We start from the raw sequence: 21,530 nt of genomic DNA, 5'->3' as shown, positions 1-21,530 counted from the left end.
TTTTTTTAGTTAGTTTTTAGAAAGAAATATAGTTTTTTGCTTAGACATAATCATTGCACCATTATTATCAATATAAAAAGTAACCCCCGAATTCGCACGGACCATAGACAATTAAAATTTTCGAAAACTGAACCTTAACACACTGTATATCACTAACAAGCGCCATGTTGCGTACCATTTTTAATTGATTAGTTTATAGTGTTTCGTAAAAATTTTATTTTATGGCTTGTATAAATATTGCGAATATTTCTTGATTCTTGAGAATGATGAAAATATTTTTTTTTATATCATTTTTATAAAAGGTTAAATTTAAAAGCGTCATTTGAATGAGACTATTGGATTGTAAAGTTCTTTGTGGTATTTGAAATGAGCCAAATAATACATGTCTATATCCATAACATACAGTGTTTAGACATGCATTCTTTGGAATTTCTAAGAATTTTAACAAATATCAGATCTTCATACAATAAAAAATATTTAATCGTATTAATTAAATATACAGACAAATCACATTAAAGCAATCGAAGAATTAATCAAAACAATGAGCATTTTACGATTTTTCACAAACCTACAGCAAAAGTCGGCCTCACTTATTGGTCGAAGAGGACATCCTCAAATAACACACTTTGCACGCTTGCTCTGTGCATAATAGCATAGAGTAGTCACAAAAATTGAATGAGGTGTTCGAAAATATTTTTTATTTCTAAAGAAATCAGTGGCTTATCTTTCCCCATTGGTAATAAAAACATCTCGAAACACAAAATGCATTTTGATGCTTAAGTTCTTTGGAAATCCACTGGAATTCCTTCATAGTGTACACCATAATTCCACAGCGGTTTAGCGTATATGAGTCGGGTAAGTGCAATAAGTCCTTAGAAAATGCAGGAGATGGCGATCCTAGTTTGGAAAATAAATTCTTGCTCTATGAAAAAGTATAAAAAATAAGTTTGAAGCAGTGATTAAATATTTCTATTTGAAGAGATTTACGGCGAAAGCAATGAAAGCTGAGTTATGGTGAATGAGTTTAAACCTAGTGGTACATCCACAAAAGATGAATGAAGATCCGCACGAAATCTGTAAGTGTCTACCTCAAAAATAATTGACAAAATCCACGATATGGTTTTGTACCAGAAATGATAAATTATTCATAATTTAGCTCTATCGATAAACACTTGTTAACTCAAACTTGAATTAAAAATAGAATTTAAGAATTTTAGGAAATTAAGAAAAATCAAAACCATTTATGTGAGAAAGTACTATACCAGAGAAAATTATTTTACGAGTGATGCGGCACTTTCAAGTTCTGAATACCAATGCCTGACATTATTTTCAGACATTTAAAAGTGCATTATTATTGCTTCATTTACCTGTAATTAAAAAAAACTATATTGAACGATTGTTTCAATAGGGAGAAAAGCAAAAATTTTCTGGGAAAGGGCATAGTACGAAGTCTGTGAAAGAGCATTCACGACAAGCTCATTGAGATCAATTTAAAAACGACATGAGAGGGTATTCGGAAACACAACGTATAATAAAAGAACGTCATGCAAGTGTAAAAGAAATTTAGTTAGATATAAACATTTTTCCATTGGAATGTTAACTAATATAATTAGATGTACTTATACGACCTGTGAGTGAAATTTCTTCAATTTTACTGTAATTTCTGTTTCTGTTCTGAGCATCGTTTATCTTCAGCTTATTTTACATTGCCGTTAAAAGATAGACTTTCAGATTATTATTTTTGCGTATGATTTTGATCGATTTTTGTATGTATGTATAACGTCCTATACCTATGTCTAACTTGAAATATTTGCCCTTGAAAAAAAATTCGGGCGTTCAGTTAAATCCATTTTGAAAATGCATGCAGTTTTTGAAAATTTTATCCTCATATTTGGTAAAATGTTAAAGCTGACGGAAGCTGACATTTTTGTTGTCTACTTTAATGCAAGATGTCTAAAATGATCAGCAAACATTGTTTTTCCAAGTACGTGAAGGGAAAATGTTCAGCTGAACCAATACAATCCTATCATGAAATCTAATTATTTCGAATATGGTTTGGAATAGGTATAGGTAACCCTAAAACATATCAATAGAGAAATAAGTCCTGGACTTGACAGCACTTAAAGTTACAGGGTGTCCCATTTGAAAAAAACGAGCTTAGAGACTTAAAAAGTGTGAATGTTTACGGCCTAATTTGGACCTGTATTAAATTAGACAACAACAATAACAAAACTGTGAATTTAAGCCTATTTTTTGACATTTTGTCAAATATGACGAGCATATTTTCAGAAATTACAAAAATATGCATGTTCAAAATTACTTACATAAAATTTCAAAATGTAATAATCTGTAGGATATTCCATTTGAAACAAGATTGCTTTCGAAAAATCGTCACTGGCCAGGGCAAGTTCGTAGCGCGTAGCGCGAAGCAGCTTTTTATTATAAAATAAAAGACCTTCGCGGTTTCGAGTGGTAAAGGGAAACATTGGGGGGACCCATTTTTAAGTTTTTTTTGAATTTGCGGCGCACCCTGTATATTTTTGAAAAATTGTCACGAATAAAGGTTTATAGGTTTCTGATTCTTCTGGCTCAAGAATTTTTGTGGTCTAGTAAACAGTTTTTGAAAAATGATGTTTTTTGTAGACCCTTACACGCGCGATTTTTTATTTTTTTAGAATATTTCCCGACCCCCCAGCCCTTCCATTTTCAACAGGTTCCGTCACGGGGCAAAGCTGCATATATGTAGCAAATATGCAGTTGATTGCTTCAAATGTCGGACACTTATTATCTTTCATAGCAAGGTCCAAAAAACAGTCGAAAATCGCGAAAAAAAATGGATACCGACGTCGGATCGGGGCCATCTCTTACAAGCTTATGTGCCTCGTCGAGGATTAAAAAGGAGCCAAACTTCACTTTTGTAGCTCCAACGGTTCGAAACGTATTCAGGAAAAAACAAAAGACGAGAACGAAGAACGGACAAACAAAAAAAATTTTTTTTTCGACGGTGATCATTTCTGTACCAACGGCGATCCCATAGGACCTACCGTTACCGAGATATAAAATTTTTATACGAGCGCAGATATTTTCGAAAATTCCATTTCATCGATTTTCGAAAGTAACAAGCAAGTTGATGGCAACTTTCGGTTAAACCGAAAGTGATAGGACATCGATTTTTTTTAAAAAGAAGTACACTTGGTGCTTAAGCCCATAAATTTAAAGGCGTTTCTAAATTACATCTCGATAAACTTTTAATGAATGGGTTAAGTGGAAACCCCTGTACAATAACTGTCGCAACTAAAACTCGAAATTATATATTTTTTTGTTCATCAATAAAAATCAACAGCATTTCAACAACACATGAAAAATTTTCAAAATCGATATTTTAAAAAACATATCATACAAAATTTGCATAGAAGTTCAATCGCGTCATACGGACTAAGGAGTCGTTTATAGAGAGCAAAATTAACTGTACTGTTAGGTTTCAACCAAATCTCATTGATGTGTTTGACGACCGTTAATTATTGTTTACCGATTGTAATGAATAAAACAGTATCGAGATCATATATGGGACTCTATGGAAGTTGCTAAGGCATTAAATGCAGATTTTGGTAAAAGAAGATTTGCATAATGGCATGGCGGATTAACAGAGTTTCATTAGTTGTTAATGACATAAAACAATTACAAAATTTATAGTTGTCTATTTCCTTAAAAAATGAAGCATTAAAAGTTATAAAACTCCAGGCTTAAAAATGAAATTCATTGTATATGATATTATCTATAAAAACTATCAATCTTTTGTAAAAAGTAACTCAAACTCAATTAATTTCTTGACATCGCCGTTCTCCGATGAACTGCGGCCGCAGGATACAAATCGGGTGCATTTACAGTTAGTTTCGCGAATATTAATATCAAATTCGTAGCAACCCCAATAATGTTGCAATTTGTGTTGTGTATACATGTGCTCGTTTATCATCGGCGCGAAACGGTGGCCGCTACGTCACGCCTAATATTCCCGAAGTGAATTTACCTTAGGGACTGAAAGCATGCAAATTTTGGCTGTAATTTCAAAGTTTGCAATAAAAAAGATAGCACATTCTTGGACGAGAATTTAGATTCGTAAAAAATAAGCAACCAGTTTTAAGGTTTTTGTGTTTCAACTGTCAGTTTGGAAACAGGTGGGGGCTAAATATGAGCCCTAACAACTGTATAGGGCTACATTCATTTTAAGGAATGATTCGTGGTTTAATTTGAAGACAATAGAGAACTAAATGGTTTTTTTCTTCAAATTTCTGTGAAAATATTTACTCATCATTTCTGTTTGACATTTGCATTTTCTATTTTTTATGTTGATTTTGGGGTGCTGATGCGTATAGAGAGATTTTGTAGATAAATTATTGAACATCTATTGTCAAATATGAGTTTAACAATGAACTTTTACTTTTTTCAGAAATGTCAATTTTTGGGATATCCTGTAAATCACATTTTGGTCATTCAGATGAAGGTATACGCTAACCCCTAAAATTTTGAAGTAGCTAGCTCACTTACTCACATACAATAGTGTTTTTCAGCAACAAAAAATAAAATTATTTTTTTCAGAATTTAGCAAAAAGATAGCCATAGAAAAATGTTAATCTTATTTAAGCGAAACACTTTAAATAAAAACTTGCAAATGTTTAACAATTGTCAGAATGAAAATATTTCATTTTCCTTATTCTATTGTCTAAGTTTGTGTAACTTAGGAAACAATGCATATTTCTTAATTCTCTTTGAATTATAAATAATTTATATTGTCGATACGATCAGTACAATTAGTTCCATAAATTATCTACAATAAAGATGATTCTTTCCACAATGAATGTAAAACAAGTATAATATCAAAATTTCTGTTCGACATTTGCATTTTCGATTTTTTAGGTTGATTTTTCATGCTTTTTTTTATGTCAAATGTCTAAAAGCAAACCATAGCCTACCTGTCTAAAAAATATATGAAAGAAATATTTTTACATGGAGGACACAAAGCTTGGGGTGCTGACGGGTATAGAGTTTGAAAATGAATTCTTACTTTTACTTTTTTTTTTTAGAAATGTCAATTTTGGGGATATCCTGTAAGTCACATTATAGTCATTCAGATACGCTAACCCCTGCAAAATGTTGAAATAGCTAGCTCACTTACTAACATAAAATGGTGTTTTTCAGCAACAAAAAATAAAATTATTTTTTTCAGAATTAAGAAAAAAGATAGCCACAGGAAAATGTTAATCTTTTATAACAAAACAATTTAAATAAAAACTTGCTAATGTTTCACAATAGGCAAAAGGCACAAAATACAACAATTATGAAGGTTTGAACTCTAATATTGTCTAAGTTTACAACAATCGAAGCGAAAGATGTTTATTTTAAAATATATATTTTTATTTTTCTTTGAGTTATAAATAATTTACGTTGCGTTACTAACAGTGCACAAAGAGCAACGGATATAAACAAATAGACGATTATTGAAAATTCCGGTTTATAATTTATACCAACTGTGTGCAATCAGAACATCGGAAAACGGTATGCGGGCGTATGAAACATTACGAAATCTCCTTTTTCGCATGCGGAATCAAGGATGACAAACGGAAAACAACGAGGCAAAAAACAATATTTCGTACGGTTTACGACTTGAATGTATATATGCAAATTTTTCAATTATTTTTCCATTTGATAGCAATTAAAGATAAATAGCGTCGGAGGAAGTTATGAATTTTAACTATCAATTTTCAAATGACCGATATTCGTTCGGTTTTGTCGGAACGCGCGTATACGGGGTACACTGTTATAATAGGGCCTATTAAAAGCATTGCAGAAACTATTTCAGTTATTAAACTTATAGTAAAGATGATAGTTTTGATGAGTATTCCATTGTTCTTATAGAAATTGGGGTAAATGTGTTATATAAGCTAATTCTCATTCAACGGGTAAACCGCAGTGATGACGATGTATAACGTAATTCCTCTTTCACGTATAATTCCTCGAAATTCTTCGGAATTACTTTAAAATTCTTTGTTCTTGGAAGAAGCATTTCGTTGTATTTTAAGTATTTAAACCCATTAATTATTATATTAAACTAATAAGGAACAAAAATATGTTAGTTATCATCAAACACAATGCATAAATAAACAAAATCAACGTTTATTTAGGTCTCTAAAATCTAAAATGAGTTAGGCATGTTATTAATTAATTTTTTTATAAAATTTATAACACCGGAACTTAAAGGAGGAGTAATATTTTCTGCTCGGACCTTTAACTTTTTTAAACGATTGTTTTGAAACCAATTTTCAAAAAGTTCAGCATTTGCATCCTTATGATAATCCAATAGTATATTATGGCGATGCGTTTTCTGTTATTTGAAGGTGCTTTCGTCTGACAGTTTTAAGTGGAATCTACCCATCTTTTGGTTACAGTGTCGTGTGTACCGAACCACGTTTCATCAATGTAAATTATCGTTCTGTTGTCTAATCTATATTTTTTAAATTCTTGAAGGTAAAAAAGCTCCAAGTGCATTTTCGCTGATTCGAACTAGCTAAAGTTTCGCCAATCATGGCTTCTTCAGAGCATGGCTGAAACTGACTTGCATTTTACTCTGTACCTGCTTTTATATTGTTTGAGGGGAAGGGGGGTGGAGCTAAATGAAGGGCATAAACACCGTCTTGGATGACTGATTCCCATATAAAAGTAAAAAAAAATTTGAACAAACGTCGGGAACAGCTATTAGTTCTCCACTATCACCAGTCATCGCGAATATATTTATGGAAGCCTTTGAGAAGGAAGCTCTCGACACCTTTCATCTAAAACCAAAATTATGGAAACGCTATATCGATGAATCATGGTCAGAAATCCCTAGTAGATTTTCTTAGAGATTTAAACTATATACACCCTAACATACGTTTTACCATTGAAATAGAAACTAATAACAACCTCCCATTCTTAGACATTCTTATCGATCAGACCTAACATTAGGTAATTGTATTTACAAAAAACCTACGCACACAGACCGATACCTTAATGCATTCTGACATCACCATGCGGCCCAAAAATCATCGGTTATCAACTCTCTTGTTTACAGAATTAAAACACCTTACCTCTGCTCTTCTCTCTAATAATTTCTACATTAAAGATATTAAGCGTTCCATCACAAAATACACTTCACCACAACCTTCCAATAGCAATGAAACCGAAAGCAATCCCATACTTGCCACTGTTGTCCTTCCTTATATTCAAAACATCACTGATCACATATCAAAAGGTCTAAATAAACTTGAAAATTAGATTTACCACTTGTCCAAAAATCTTTCAACATCTTCGATCCTTCAAAGACAAAATTTCATTTGAGATGCCAGCATTTCATGCATATGAGGCAAAGAATACATTGGAGAGACCGGACGAAAAATAACAACTATGCTCAAAGAACATGAAAGAGCCTTAAAACTAAGACAAATAAACTCATCAGCAGTTGTCAAACACAACACAAAGTCTATAGAAATCTATAAGCAACCTAACAATCTTAACCGCGACTCAGGTCTCTACCTGTCACCAATATGAGAATCAGTCATTTAGCTCCGCCTCCCTCAAACAATATAAAAGCAGGTACTGAGTAAAATGCGAGCCAGTTTCAGTCAAGCTCTGAAGAAGCCAGCAGGATGATTGGAGAAACGTTAGTTAGTTCGAGTCAACAAAAACCGACATAGGAGGAATCTAGAAGTTTTATAAAAAGTATTAGAGTAGCCTGTGGAAATTTGTTTGAAAAAAAAACTCTGTAGAGGGGGTACTGCTTATCCTTATATTGGCTCCACCTTCTTTTAGCTTCGCTTTGATAAAACAATATATTGTCCTGCTTATTGGGCCCTGATCACTATTGTCTATACCTTGAGTTTAACAATCACTAGGTTTGTTCTTTTCTCTTCAATTCTCCACTATTAGTAATATCCCTTATAGGCGATATTGCCATTTTTGTAAGTAGGCAGGTTTCTTTCGAAGCTTCTTATTTAATAAGTCCTCTACTGATTAAAGGTTCATACACATTTTTCACGACCTGTTTTGCATCAAGCAAAAAATTAATTGGAAGCGACATTGTTATATTCTCGTAAAATAACTTTTTCGAAACGCACATCAAAACCGATTATTTAACACTTAAGAAATATACCTAGCCCACCCCTGCCTTGTCACTTATGTAAGAATAAATTTTTTGATAATGGCTTTACCCGATAACAATAGATAATGACATAGTTAAAATTTTATTGGGGAGTGTCTGTCGAAAGCCAGCAAGATGAAGATTGAGACAGACTATACACAATTAATGCAAAAAGTGTATATTAGCTGCAAGAAGAATTTAAATAATTTTGTAAAACAGAACGCAATGGAAAACTAATTGAACGGCTAATAATACCTAGAATGTATTATTTTACTTTATGGATATTAGTACGTATTGAACCAACGTATTACAGTGACCTTTAGTGGGAATTACTAGACACTGTTAAATATTAAATTAAATTGAATGGGTATATTTATACTTGGTATTAGTTATTCTAGATCTGGAGTAATAAGGAGTACATTTTTAGAATCGACGTTGAAAACGTTATAAATTTATAAATATTTTTCTGAAAACGCGTTACCGGCAAAATTCTTGAACCAAAAGATGCGGGAGATTAGGTACTATAACCTTTATTTCAAGCTTTTTTATTATAGACAAAAATCTAAAAGACCCTGAAAATTGTCCTTTTCCAAAGTAAATTATTAGCTGCAAAAGAAAATTCATAAAAAATGTATCAAATTAGTTTAAACAGTGTTATAGGCCACGTCAAGAGCTACAATTTCTGTATTTACCATTTTCGTCTATCACATACGCTGCTCGAGATATTTGAAAAAATCCATATGAAAATCGCAATTTCTCGCACTTCCTCTAGACGCGATGACGTCATTTACTATTACAGAGCACTGCATGCTTTCAGAAAACAAGTACTTCAATATATCAATTAAGGTCTGGTTTTAAATATTGCGGAGTAATACGAGTGTAAAAAGTGTATATTAACTGCATGAAGTATCTAAATAATTTTGTAAAACAGTACGCAAAGAAAAACAAATTGGATGAAACATCTAGATCTAGTTTTATGGATATTACTACGTATTGAACGAACATATTACAGTGACCTTTAGTGGGAGTATATGTATAGTTGGTATTAGTTATTCTAGACCTGGAGTAATAAGGCGTATATTTTTAGAATGAACGTTGAAAACGTTATAAATTTACCTGAAATTAAGGCCGCATTTTGGATTTTCCAGCTTCGGTATATTAGTCTTTCCTGCGATGTCCAATCTGACACCGTTCCCGACAGTTGCCGCCACCGCATGTACCGCCAACTTTTGCGTAGCATTCGGCGGCTCAACCTAAAAACGTTAAACGTAAAATATGGCCCCATATATGTCATAAACAATTAGCTAACCGGTCGCTTACCTGCAAATTAAACTCCCAGTTATATTTATCATTGGCCGTTGCGTGTGCAGTGAAACGGGTTAAACTGTCGGAGTAATGTATATCTCCGTTTAATTCATAGTCATTTAGAGTTGTTTTCAGATAGTATTGAAAACTTAAAGCGCGCCCATTGTCTTCTGGGGTAAAAGTGATTAAAACTTTCACCGGCAAACCACCTATTATACTCGAGTTCCCATTTATTTTGTATACTTTATCGGTCAGCGATAAAGTGCCGTCAAATTTGCGACGATCTGAAGAGGGCGACGTTATTTTGCAACGCACGTTTATTGGAATCCTGCAAGAATAGTATACTGTAGACCTAAGCGGTAAACTTCTTAAGATTCGTAAAAATCTCTTTACTTCAGTGGTTTAGGCTTATTTACGTGACATCAAACATATTACAAAAATTAGTAATATTTACGGACGACAATGATTTTTATAAAACTTCTGGATTCCTACTGCGGTCGGCTTCTTCAAAGCTTGACTGAAACTGGCTCGCATTTTACTCTGTATCTGTTCATATATTGTTTGAGGGGGCGGAGCTAAATGAGGGGCATAAACACCGTCTCGGATGACTGAATCCCATATTGGTGAAAGGTAAAACTATCTCAGTCCGAGTCATTTAACCCAGAATTAGAACACCTCACTCTGTTCTTCTCTCTAATAATTTCCACATTAAAGATATTAAGCGTTCCATCACAAAATACACTTCACCACCACCTTTCAATAGCAATGAACCCAAAGCAATCCCACACTTGCTACTGTTGACCTTCCTTATATTCAAAACATATCAAAAGTTGTAAAGAAATATAACGTCAAAACCAGATTTACGACTTGTCAAAAATCTTTCAACGTCTTCGATCCGTCAAAGACAAAATTCCATTTGAGATGACAGAAGTTTACAGCATTTCATGCATATGTGGCAATGAATACATACTAGGCTCAAACAGCATGAAAGAGCCTTAAGACTAAGACAAATAAACTCATCACGAAACCGGACATAAAATTTTATTCGATAAAACTAAAATTCTTGCATGTAATCAATTCTCCAGCCCCTCATTTACCTCCATCCCTCTCAAACAATATAAAAGCAGCGTAAACAGAGCCAGTTTGATTCAAGCTCTGAAGAAGCCAACAGGATGATTTATGAAACGTTTTGCTAGAAGTTTTATAAAAAATGGCGACAATGGTTTAAAAAAAAACGAATAAATTTTCGTTAAGTTGTTATATTGCAGAAAGAATACAGTTGAAAACGTCTTGTCTCCTCATCATAAAATAACATTGCAAGATAGAAAGCTATAGAGAGAGAAAGGCCTGATAGAGATACACCGTCGCATAAACCAAATATATTTTAAAAATTTACACTGTATTTTTTCCATAGGCTGAATAGTACGTAGGTCAAACAAGGAATGCATATTGTAGAACACAACTGACATATAAGCCATTAATTGTTTCTAAGTTTGTGACTTCATTTTACAATATCCGATGCATGGGGAACAAATGGGGAGAATTAGTTCCGAAGCAATAAAGAAATGCAATAAAAATTGATTCACGAGTCTAATGTTCTAGATGTTCTTAAGGTGATTATGGTCTCACCTCACAGCACGAACGTCATGAATTCGCCAATTAACGAAATTTGCAAATCTATGCTGCAGTCGTTTGCTTCTTAGTATGTACATGTAGTAAAGAGGATTTAAACTACATTCGCTAAAGTAATCCTGCCGTATATACGAAAGCAAAGTAGAATTGCTTAATTGCCCGCGCAGACCTGAAATCCTTATATATTCTAGCTAAATGGATAGTTTTTCTTGTAAAATTTTTAAAGCAACTTTGGTTAGTTTTGTCAAAAAACCACCGAAACTTTTGTTTAATTGGAAGAAACAATTTTCGAAAAAAACAAATTCTTATGAAATCAATTCAATTCAATCAACACATTTCAATAAGTAAAAAGTCGACTAAGTCATTTTCTGTTGTAGGAGCTGAAGAAAAATAGTCTGGAGGAAATCAACTAAGGAAAATGGAGAGAAATATTCTTTGAGTTCCTATCCCTATTTTCAGAGCCGTACCTAATTACAATATTATGCAATAAAAATAGTAATTTTGGAAAGAAACAATCTTATTAAATAATAATATGTAATAGTAATAAAAAAAGGCGAATTCTAAACAACGTAGCAACAACAAGTTAAAATTTTGATAAAAACGAGAAATTCAATATTCCAAAAAACATAAAATAAATTATAAGTTGGAACACATATCAAAAAAAAATTATTAGTGTTCCCATGAGAATCAAACACAAAGTAATAAAAATATTTCAATTCAGTTAGCAAAACGGTTACTTAAAAATTTCTTTAGGGGTTTTTGAAAAAGTCTAGTATTACAACGTTTGAGGTTGCTTAAGTTTTTTATTTGGTAAGATGTTTTTTGTTTTTTAATTAAACATTTGCGATACATTCTATCATTAAATACACCTATTGTAAACATTTACAAATATGCTTCGAAAATCCCAAATCTTTGTCCATCATCATTCCTAAGTTTCTCACCGAATCACAAAACTTATTTTTTTTATTATTAATCTCCACAGACTGACTATCACCATTTTCCAACCAATCAAACAGGATTACTGCTAGCAATTAATTGTAAAGGCGGTCCTAAAATGGGCTCCTGCGGTATACCTTTATTAAAGTTTCTGAAGCTAAAAGATTAATTGCGTTTTCTTGAAAACTTATTAAATTTAACATTGAAATAAAAATTTGTTGTTTAAGAGTATCAAAAGCTGTCGAATAGTCTGAAAGGATTAGTAGTGTCACCTTGCCTTCATCTGTAGCCCTAAACCATCGGTTATGTGTTCTGTGTTCCGCTTTATATCCTGATTAAGTAACGAGGATAATCTGGTTATATTTTTGAAAAAATGGGTAAAAGACTGATAGGGCGAACATTATGTAGGCTTCTTGGAGTGTCCTTTTCAACCGAACAGGCAAAATTAAATTTAATGTCACTTATTTTAATAAAAATTTTTAGTTTTTTAAGCAAAGGTATAATAATATCTTTGCGTAGGTATTTTTAAGTGCTTCGCAGGGCTATGAAATTTAACATTCGCATAATGTGGGAAGAAAGAGAATTTCCGTGAAACAAAACAACGGTTTCCTTGGGAGATTAACGAATTTCATTTGGCATTCGGAATAAACATAAATATATACACTCAACTCGACGACCTAATGGAAATTTTTGCTTCGGGCGGCCGACGTTACAGGAAAAAAATTGAATACAAACAAAGCGGATATGCCGTATTTATTTTCCAATTCCAAAAACCCTATTGCTCCCTCCTTATTAAATTTTTAAAATTAATATCCATCATTTTAGATACAAAGTACTTCCCACGGGTTCGCTGTATGTAAACTTTTTTCGGGGAAAGTTTTGTTTGCGATCGAAGCGCTATTTGTTGAAAGAAAATGGTGAAATGATGAATAATTTTGGTTGACAAAAATAGTCGACTTATTAAATGGTTGTAAATTATTGTATCCGTTAACGTTGAAAACGTGGCACATGTTTTAAAACCTATTTGATTTATTTTAATTTGTTATAGTTTGTTAAAAACACCTCTTCAAGTGAACTGCTAAGCCTCATATGTATTTTATTGCTTTCGCAAAATGAATGAAAAATCCTCCGTTCTCTGTTTCAGGACATTTTCCACAATAACTTCGGAACGGTTTCAGCTAGACGGTCCAAATTTTGCCTCTTTTTAACAGTCCATGGAGTGCACAAGATATGTGAAAATAGCAGCGGTCAAACATCGCCGGCCATTTTTTTTTGCAATTTTCGACTGATTTTTGTTATGAAACACGATAAGTGTTCGAAATTTGAAACAATCGACTTGAAATTCCTCACATGTATGCAGCTTGTCCCCGTAACAGAATCTATTGAAACCGGGGGGGCTGGGGGGTCGGAAAGTATTTTTAAAAAATTTAAAATCGCGTCATTTTTCAAAAACTGTTTAAGCATTCGAAAAATTTCATGAACGAAAAGATTCCTAAGATCGGGTGCAATAAACTCCTATTCTTTAAAATTTTCAAAAATCTACAGGGTATTCGCAAAAAAACTGAAAATTGGGCCCACCTATAAAGTTAATTGACCATAACTTGAAGGCTGGGTTTCAGTTGTCAGTTTCTCTTACATGATCATATAGCCCGTATAAACAGGTAAAACTTTTGTATTTCAGGTTTTTATCTATTGTACAGGGTGTCCCCCATCGACTTCAAATTTAGCCGAGTGGTACCGGCATTTAAACTGTTGAAACTGGGCGCCATCAAATATCGCGAAGTGTTTTTTCAAATTTTTTTAATTTTTTTTGGGTTATTTTGTCTCCCACGAAAAAAATATTTTCCTGAAAACGCGTTGCCGGCAAAATTCTTGAACCGAAAGATGCTGAAGATTAGGTACTATAACCTTTATTTCAAGCTTTTCTGTTATAGACAAAAATCTAAAAGACCCTGAAAATTGTCCTTTTCCAGAGCAAATTATTAGCTGCAAAAGAAAATTCATATAAAATGTATCAAATTGGTTTAAACAGTGTTATAGGCCACGTCAAGAGCTACCATTTCTGTATTTACGATTTTCGAGATATTTGAAAAAAATTGCTATTACAGCGTACTGCATTCTTTCAGATAACAAGCATTTTAATATATCGATTAAGATCTGGTTTTAAATATTGCGGAGTAATACGAGTGTAAAAAGTGTATATTAACTACATGAACTATCTAAATAATTTTCTAAAGCAGAATGCAAAGAAAAACAAATTGGATGAAATATCTAGAATGTATTATTTTGTTTTATGGATATACGTATTGAACGAACGTATTACAGTGACCTTTAGTGGGAATTTCTAGATACCATTAAATATTGCTAGGTTTTTAATTGGTATTAGTTATTCTGGACGCGGAATAATAAGGTTAAATAATAAAGTTAAGGTAAATTTCATTTTTCAGGATCGGTTGAAAAAGGCACTCCAACAACACTAGATAATATTCGCCAGTCTCTTACCCACTCTTTCAAAAATATTGGTAAAGGTTATATAAAAGTAGAGGTAGTTTCACTGAGACGTTAACCAGATTATCCCCAATTTTTTGTTTTTTTGATTTCTATTGGGTAATCATTCTGTGGAGATTAATAATAAACAAGATTGAGTTTTGCAATTCGGTGAGAAACTCAGGAATGAAGATGGACAAAGGTTTGGGATTTTCAAAGTATATTTCTAAATGTTTGCAAAAGATCTATTTAATGTTAAAATTTATTTGTCAAAATTGTGAGCTTTTAGGCAAGAAACATAAAAAAAAATTGAGATTCGAAAGTTTGACAGAATTAGTCACGCACATCAAAGAGTTAATTTCCTAAATATGCAAAATGGAATATTTCTTCATTCTGCAGTGAAACAACACTAGGTTAGAAAATCTTCAAAAACCACTAGACTAGAGGAACAAATTTAAGAAATTTCTAGGTAACTGTGTGCTAACTGAAATCAAATATCAGTATTACTTTGTGTTTGATTCTCACGGGAACACTAATAATTTTTCTTTGATATAAGTTACAACTTAAGGAGCAATTTGGTTCAGTACGACCAAATGTAAGGTGAAGGAAGAGAAGATGGATTCCTAGGACCGGATTTATTGACATTTGAGTCATCATCACGAACGGGAGATTATCACAAGGACGGAAAAATTAAACATCTTGCGACCGATTCAATAACGGTTTCGAATAATGGCAGCTATCATTTACAACGCATAAAAAAAAAGACACACCACACCAGCACTGTGTATAAAATTGATCTCATTCCTGGGGCTTGAATTTGGGTTGAAAAAGAGTTAAAATTGTGGAAAATTTATATTACCAACAAAACGTAAAATTTTTAAAATAATCTATATTAAAGGCTAAATTATAAAAAGTCGAAACTTCCCAGAAAGCAACAGCGTCGAGTTTAAAATAAGTTTACATGGGAGCGTCTAGGAGTTCATCGTGGTTAATGTAGCAAAATTAGCGTTCTTAAAATTCTTAACGAATTGAGATAAAACAATCCGTAAGCAAAGGTTTTGTAACCTGTTACCTGTAACAAGGATTTTCTGCTTTTTATCCGTGAGTAACGACGTTCGAGATCGTTTCGGTCTCATCGCCATCAAATCATTTAACCGCAATTAAGGGAAGCAAAAAATTCTAGCTAATTTAGATAAAAATCTCGTTGTAGCACCAGCATGCAGTGTTTATGTCCCCCACTAATAACCATTGTGATTTTTAAAGCCTGATTGACCCGACCGACTGCGAACAAAATTATAAAATTGTTTTATGACCCCATTCAATCTAGATTTTTTAGAGTTTCGTACCTAATTAACGACGATGCGTTGGATAGTAATATTTTTATGATAGAAAATATGCGGTCACGTGTAACCGAATTTTATTATATTTTTACTACCAAGCGCAACAAAATGACGCGACATTAACGCCCATTTTATTGGACGAAACTTTACAATATCTGTTTTTATTATTCCAGCAATTTCCAGTTTTTAATAGGATTTAAAGTTTGCAACTCCATTAGTTTTTGGCATTAGCGGTGATACGAATATTCCCACCATTAACGGCTTTATCGGTATTTAACAACGCTTTTCAGGTGAAACAACAAAAATTCCATTAAAACAACCGTAAAAAAATAGTAATAAGTTCAATAGGTAATATGAAAATAGGTCACGCGAGATAATGCAGCAAACTGTGCCAAATATGTGCAATTTTGATGGAAAACCCATACGATATTAGTAACATGCCGTATACATCATCGACATTAATTCCAATGAAAAGAAGATGTAATAGTTCTCCTAGCTAACCAAAGAGTCGAACTTGCTAACGTTTTGCCAATCATGATGTTAACTTCTTCAGAGCTTGATTGAAACTGGCTCCCAATTTTACTCTGTACCTGCTTATATATTGGTTGATGACGTAAATGAGAGGCATAAACACCGCCTCGGACGACTGATTCCCTTACTGGTAATTCGCGGATAAGATTGTTAGGTTGCTTATAGATTTCTATAGACTCTCGGATCTTTCGTTGGAAGAAGAAAGCAACCTTAAACCTGTTATTAAGGTTTCTTCTCTATCAGACTCCGAAAAAATCTGTCACCCCTCATGACTCTAAAATTACTCGTCTCTACGGACTCGCAAAGATTCACAAACCAAGATTTCGCCTTCGAACTATTGTCAGCACCATTGTTTCTCCAACATATTCCCTAGTTGCCGAACACAATCATGAAACCAGCCATAAAATTTTATTCGATAAAACTAAAATTATTGCATATAATCAATTCTTTTACCAACGAAAAATCCGAGAGTCTATAGAAATCTATAAGCAACCTAACAATCATAACCGTGACTCAGGTCTTTACTTGCTACCAATATAAAAGTAGGTACAGAGTAAAATGCGAGTCAGTTTCAGTCAAGCTCTGAAGAAGCCAACAGGATGATTGGCTAAACGTTAACTAGTTGGACGCAACAAAAACCAACGTAGGAGGAATCCAGAAGTTTTGTAAAAAGTATTACAGTAGACTCTGGAAGTTTCTTTGAAAAAAAAATCAAAGTGTAAGTGTTTTAAATCCGTTTGCTTAGTTTTTCGATGCTGGATTGAATGAATCAATGAATACAAAATAAGTCATTCGCAGAAAAGTTCACTCTTTCTATTTTAAAAAGGAGCAGGCTGCAGAATTTAATATACAAAAAAAGATTAGTTGGGTAAGTACTAGGTATCTGATATATCATTTTAGAGGTATTTATTTATTTAGGGGGTAATACTTTCTTCATCGCAGGGAAGTTGAAGATGATTTGGGTTAAACTCGAAGAAGATAATTATGGGGATAAATCCATGGCAGATATAACCACAATACCATCGACATTACGGTTGAAGATTTCGGAGATGAAAAGTATCGAAAATTCTGAGTTGAGTTAGACAACCTAGTTTCCAAAAGAATACCGCATTGTAAGCTATGAGGCGTTGGAAGCAGAAAAAGAAGCAGCATCATTTTTTGAAAATATAGGTCACCAGGAAAACCATTTACTACAATTTGAGATAAAACTTCAACTTCAGATTGAAAAATGTATAAATACCTACATATAGTCAGAAAGGTTTTATTATTTTTTAATGGGATTAGTGTCGATTGTCTGAAACGTAAGTTCGCCTACCAAGTAAGAGTCCCACTTGTGAGATATCCGACACTCTCTGATTAAAATTATTGGTATTGATTTTCCAGCAAAATGAAACTCGGCAAGAAGTTCTTAACAAGCAATTAAGATGTTCTAGGAAATTTCCATTCCATAAAGGAAACTATTATTAATATGATGCAATAAAGTTGTTGTAAATTATCACTAGAGTTAGGATTTTATGTAAAATACATCTTTTCGACCCAATATTTTGAATATATCCGTTTTAGAATGAAATAATTAGATTAACGATATAAAAAAATTACATATTTCGCATAAAATGAAATCTTTGTACATATTTTTAGTTGTCGCAGATTTTGCACCCATTCATTAGTTTTGGTTAGTTACTAGGATTTTCCAGACGGATAAGATTAAGACGTATCTGCAATATTGTGGACTTTCTATTTATAGCCTTCAAATCCAGTTACCTAAGGATTAAGCCCTTGTCCCTTTGTTGTTTTATCTAATGTGCTTTTAACAAGCTCCTATAAAAATTATCACTGATGGTGCTTGTGATTGAATGAAATACATCCCACCCTCTTCATATATACTTTTGATTTTTTCCAAGCATGTTAAATATTTTATTTACTGTTAACTATCATTGAATTGAAAATGCCGAAACTGAATTATCATTTGGTGTCTGTATGGATTAAAAATCATCCAGAGCTATCTTTGGAAAAAGAAGAAGTAATCTGCAAGGCTTGTGGTACGTTCTCATTAATTAATTTGAAATAGCGGCATCTTCAAGAACAACTGATCAAGACAACTTTTATTTACACTTATGTGTAGCGCTGTTAAGTACAAATATTCCCCTTAATAAGGTACTAAACAGTAAATTTAAACAGTTTTTAGAAACATTTTTTCAACAAAAATGTACCTCATGAAAGTACATTAAGAAAAAATTATGTAAGTTTCAATCCCAAAACTGCAATTAAAAATCAGCATCTTTGCATTGTTACAAACGAAACAACAGATGCTTGTGGTCGCTATGTTGCGAATTTATTGGTTGGTGTTTTGAATGAAAATATTTTACCAAAATTTTATTTAATAAGTACAAAACAGTTGGAAAAAACTAACAGTATAGAGATTGTTCGATTTGTAAATGAAAGCTTAATGGCTTTTTTTGCTCCAGATATAGTACCAACTGATAAAATACTTCTCTTAGTCAACGACGCAGCAGCGTATATGACCAACGCAGGGTTAAATTTAAACAAAAATTATAAAAATTTAATCCAGGTGACTTCCTTGGCGCATGGAATAAATAGAGTTAAGTAAAGTTAATTCTTTAATTTAGAACGTAAAAAAATATTTGCTAAAACACTTCTTCGAGTTCAAGTTTATAGAGAAACATAGCCAAATGTTCCTTTACCTCCTGAACCTGTAATTACTCGATGGGAAACGTGGTTAAACGCAGTCTTATTTCACGCGAATCACTTTAACCAAATAAAAAACACTGTATTAAATTTTTTAGATTCAGATTTTAAATAAAAAATAATATATATGAAAAATGTGAAGTTATAGATCAGTTGACAAATATCAAAGTTAACTTTAATTTTTATGTGGCTCTAATAAAAAATTAGAGATCAAACCAATGTATTCGTTAGAGTCAATTTCGAAGTAGCAAAGTTCCAAGCAGAATAGGGAAATTATTTTTCATAAATATAACAACAACAAAAAATGAAGGGTTTCAAAAGTTACTTAAAATTTCATTAGATGCGACTGTTGATAAGGAATGACATTATTTGGAACCAGAACATCTTGCATCATTTAAATGCGCGCCAATTACTTCGGTCGACGTCGAAAGGACGTTCTCCAAGTACAAAAGCGTATTAAGCGATAAAAGACAAAAATTAACCATAGAAAATTTAGAACAGTATCTAATTGTCAACTGGTACAATAATAATAATAATATATGTGATTGTAAAACTACATAGTTTTTACCATAATGCTTTAATATGGGTAAGGTATAAGTATATAGATATAAATCACAAATTTATTATTAACTATGTTAATAAATATTCCTAATTAAGCATTATTATTTTTATATAATGTAATTTTTTTCGAAGTTTGGCTATTCTTTCCTTGATTTTCAATAAACAATATATGTAAAAAATAAAGGGCATAAAAGTACATAGACGGTAGAAAAAAGCATACAATTGACATATTTTTTGGGAAAAGCAGACATATTTTGAGCATCTTCTGTGCAAAACAATCCGAACTCTAATTATCACGTTCCTATTTATTAGAAACGAGACGAGATGCAGCCAAATTGTAAGTTAAACGCGGTGTTCATCCCGTACAGGTAGATGGGTCAGAAACAAAAACTGAACAAATACGCCTTAAATAGACTTACCGTTTCTCGTTAAATTGCAATAACGAAACGCAGTGTAAGACGTTATCCTCTAACGTGGAATTCACTTCAATTTCAAGGGGTTTTACTTGAACAAAAGCCCAGAGGGTCGTTTTAATGCTAGAAGATAGGACGTTTACGCCGACAGTGGTGTTTTCTAAACCAGCGAACGGGGACTCCAGTTGCAAAATGGTCCGAAACTGTTTCAGACTTTTAATTAACCACGACGTCCGAAAATAAACCTAAAAAAATAATTTGTTAAAAGTTATTTTATGCCCGAAAAGCGGGCTCGTCATATTTCTTACTTCAGATTTAAATCTCTCCGGAACTTTGAAACGAACTTCGACGTAATTGTCGGAATAGGACATAAGTTTTGTAAAACGAAGCTGACACTGTGGCAAGCTTATGATCGGAGTTTTTGCGTAAAAATCGGCGGTGAGGCCTAACCAGTCCTCGTCGATCTAAAATTATAAAATCCAGATAAGTTATACATAAACATTTTCCTAAGTAAAGCTCAGAGTAAAGCGAGCGAGTTATAAAATCTCAATTCCCAACGTGTCAACTTTATACCCGAATTTGCGACTGTTAACGTTTTATTCTAGTGATGTTAGTTATCATTCCAGACAGTTCACTGGTTTTATTATGAGCCCCGGGAGATCGTTCTACCGCGGGGTTGCTTCGATTGTCTGCCTCGTACCGCGTTAGAGGTTTCCTACGACAAGAAACTTTCTAAAATGTAAATGGTTAGATAAGTTTTGCCAGGCTGAGCTTAACCATTTTGCACGGAATATTTTACAATCCTGTATTAGTAACCTCAGTTCTAACGTAAATAAAGACGCTCTATATCTTATTACTTTATTTTTTAAATCAATTAATAAAAATTCGAATCGCAGTAATTTATAAAAAAATTACGGGAGATGAATAAATGAATGAATAAAATGACTAATATTGAACTAATCTAACTAATCACATTAAGGACAAAAATTAATATATTGGTGGAAGAATAACCGCTTAACCCATATTATCCCAAGCATAAAAAAAATACTTTTTTGCTTTGAAATGATTTATTTTATTGCACTTAAGAATACATTACATGTGTCAAAAAAATAAAAAATAAAAACTCGAAACATACAAAAAAATACTGGTGCGTAAACGAACCACTGGGAAAAAACATTAAATAATGTTTTGGGGCACATAAGATATACATATAATTTATAAATAAATAAACAAAAGAAAGTTCAAATTCAACACAAAACAACCAAAAGTAGATTGTTTTCCAAATAGAACCTGATTGGATACAAAAAAACGCAAAATATTTTATGGTAACACCCGGTTTCATTTTTGGTGATATTTTACAAAGCATGAAGTATGTAAATGCACATTACACTTATTACAAACATAAATTGTGTGGTTGTGGCAGATTCTACATCTCCTTCGGGCTTTATT

At 32.7% G+C, this 21,530-nt stretch overlaps 1 protein-coding gene across 2 annotated transcripts in view; it reads right to left on the bottom strand.

The window, feature by feature from the left end:
* LOC132708634 (apolipophorins) overlaps positions 1 to 21,530 on the bottom strand; it is a 219,457-nt gene that overhangs the window by 81,073 nt on the left and 116,854 nt on the right. For both annotated transcript variants that reach the window (XM_060681081.1, XM_060681082.1), the window contains exons 26-29: positions 20,390 to 20,545; positions 20,088 to 20,326; positions 9,491 to 9,803; positions 9,287 to 9,423 (exon numbers count right to left, since the gene is read on the bottom strand). In XM_060681081.1, coding sequence (XP_060537064.1) covers positions 9,287 to 9,423; positions 9,491 to 9,803; positions 20,088 to 20,326; positions 20,390 to 20,545 — 845 coding nt within the window. The remainder of the gene's footprint in view (positions 1 to 9,286; positions 9,424 to 9,490; positions 9,804 to 20,087; positions 20,327 to 20,389; positions 20,546 to 21,530) is intronic.

This window comes from Cylas formicarius, unplaced genomic scaffold (assembly GCF_029955315.1).
Source record: "Cylas formicarius isolate icCylForm1 unplaced genomic scaffold, icCylForm1.1 PGA_scaffold_12__32_contigs__length_19106922, whole genome shotgun sequence".
Lineage (NCBI taxonomy): Eukaryota > Metazoa > Arthropoda > Insecta > Coleoptera > Brentidae > Cylas > Cylas formicarius.
Note: the sequence above shows the minus strand (reverse complement) of the source record. Positions and strands in the feature narration are given on the sequence as shown.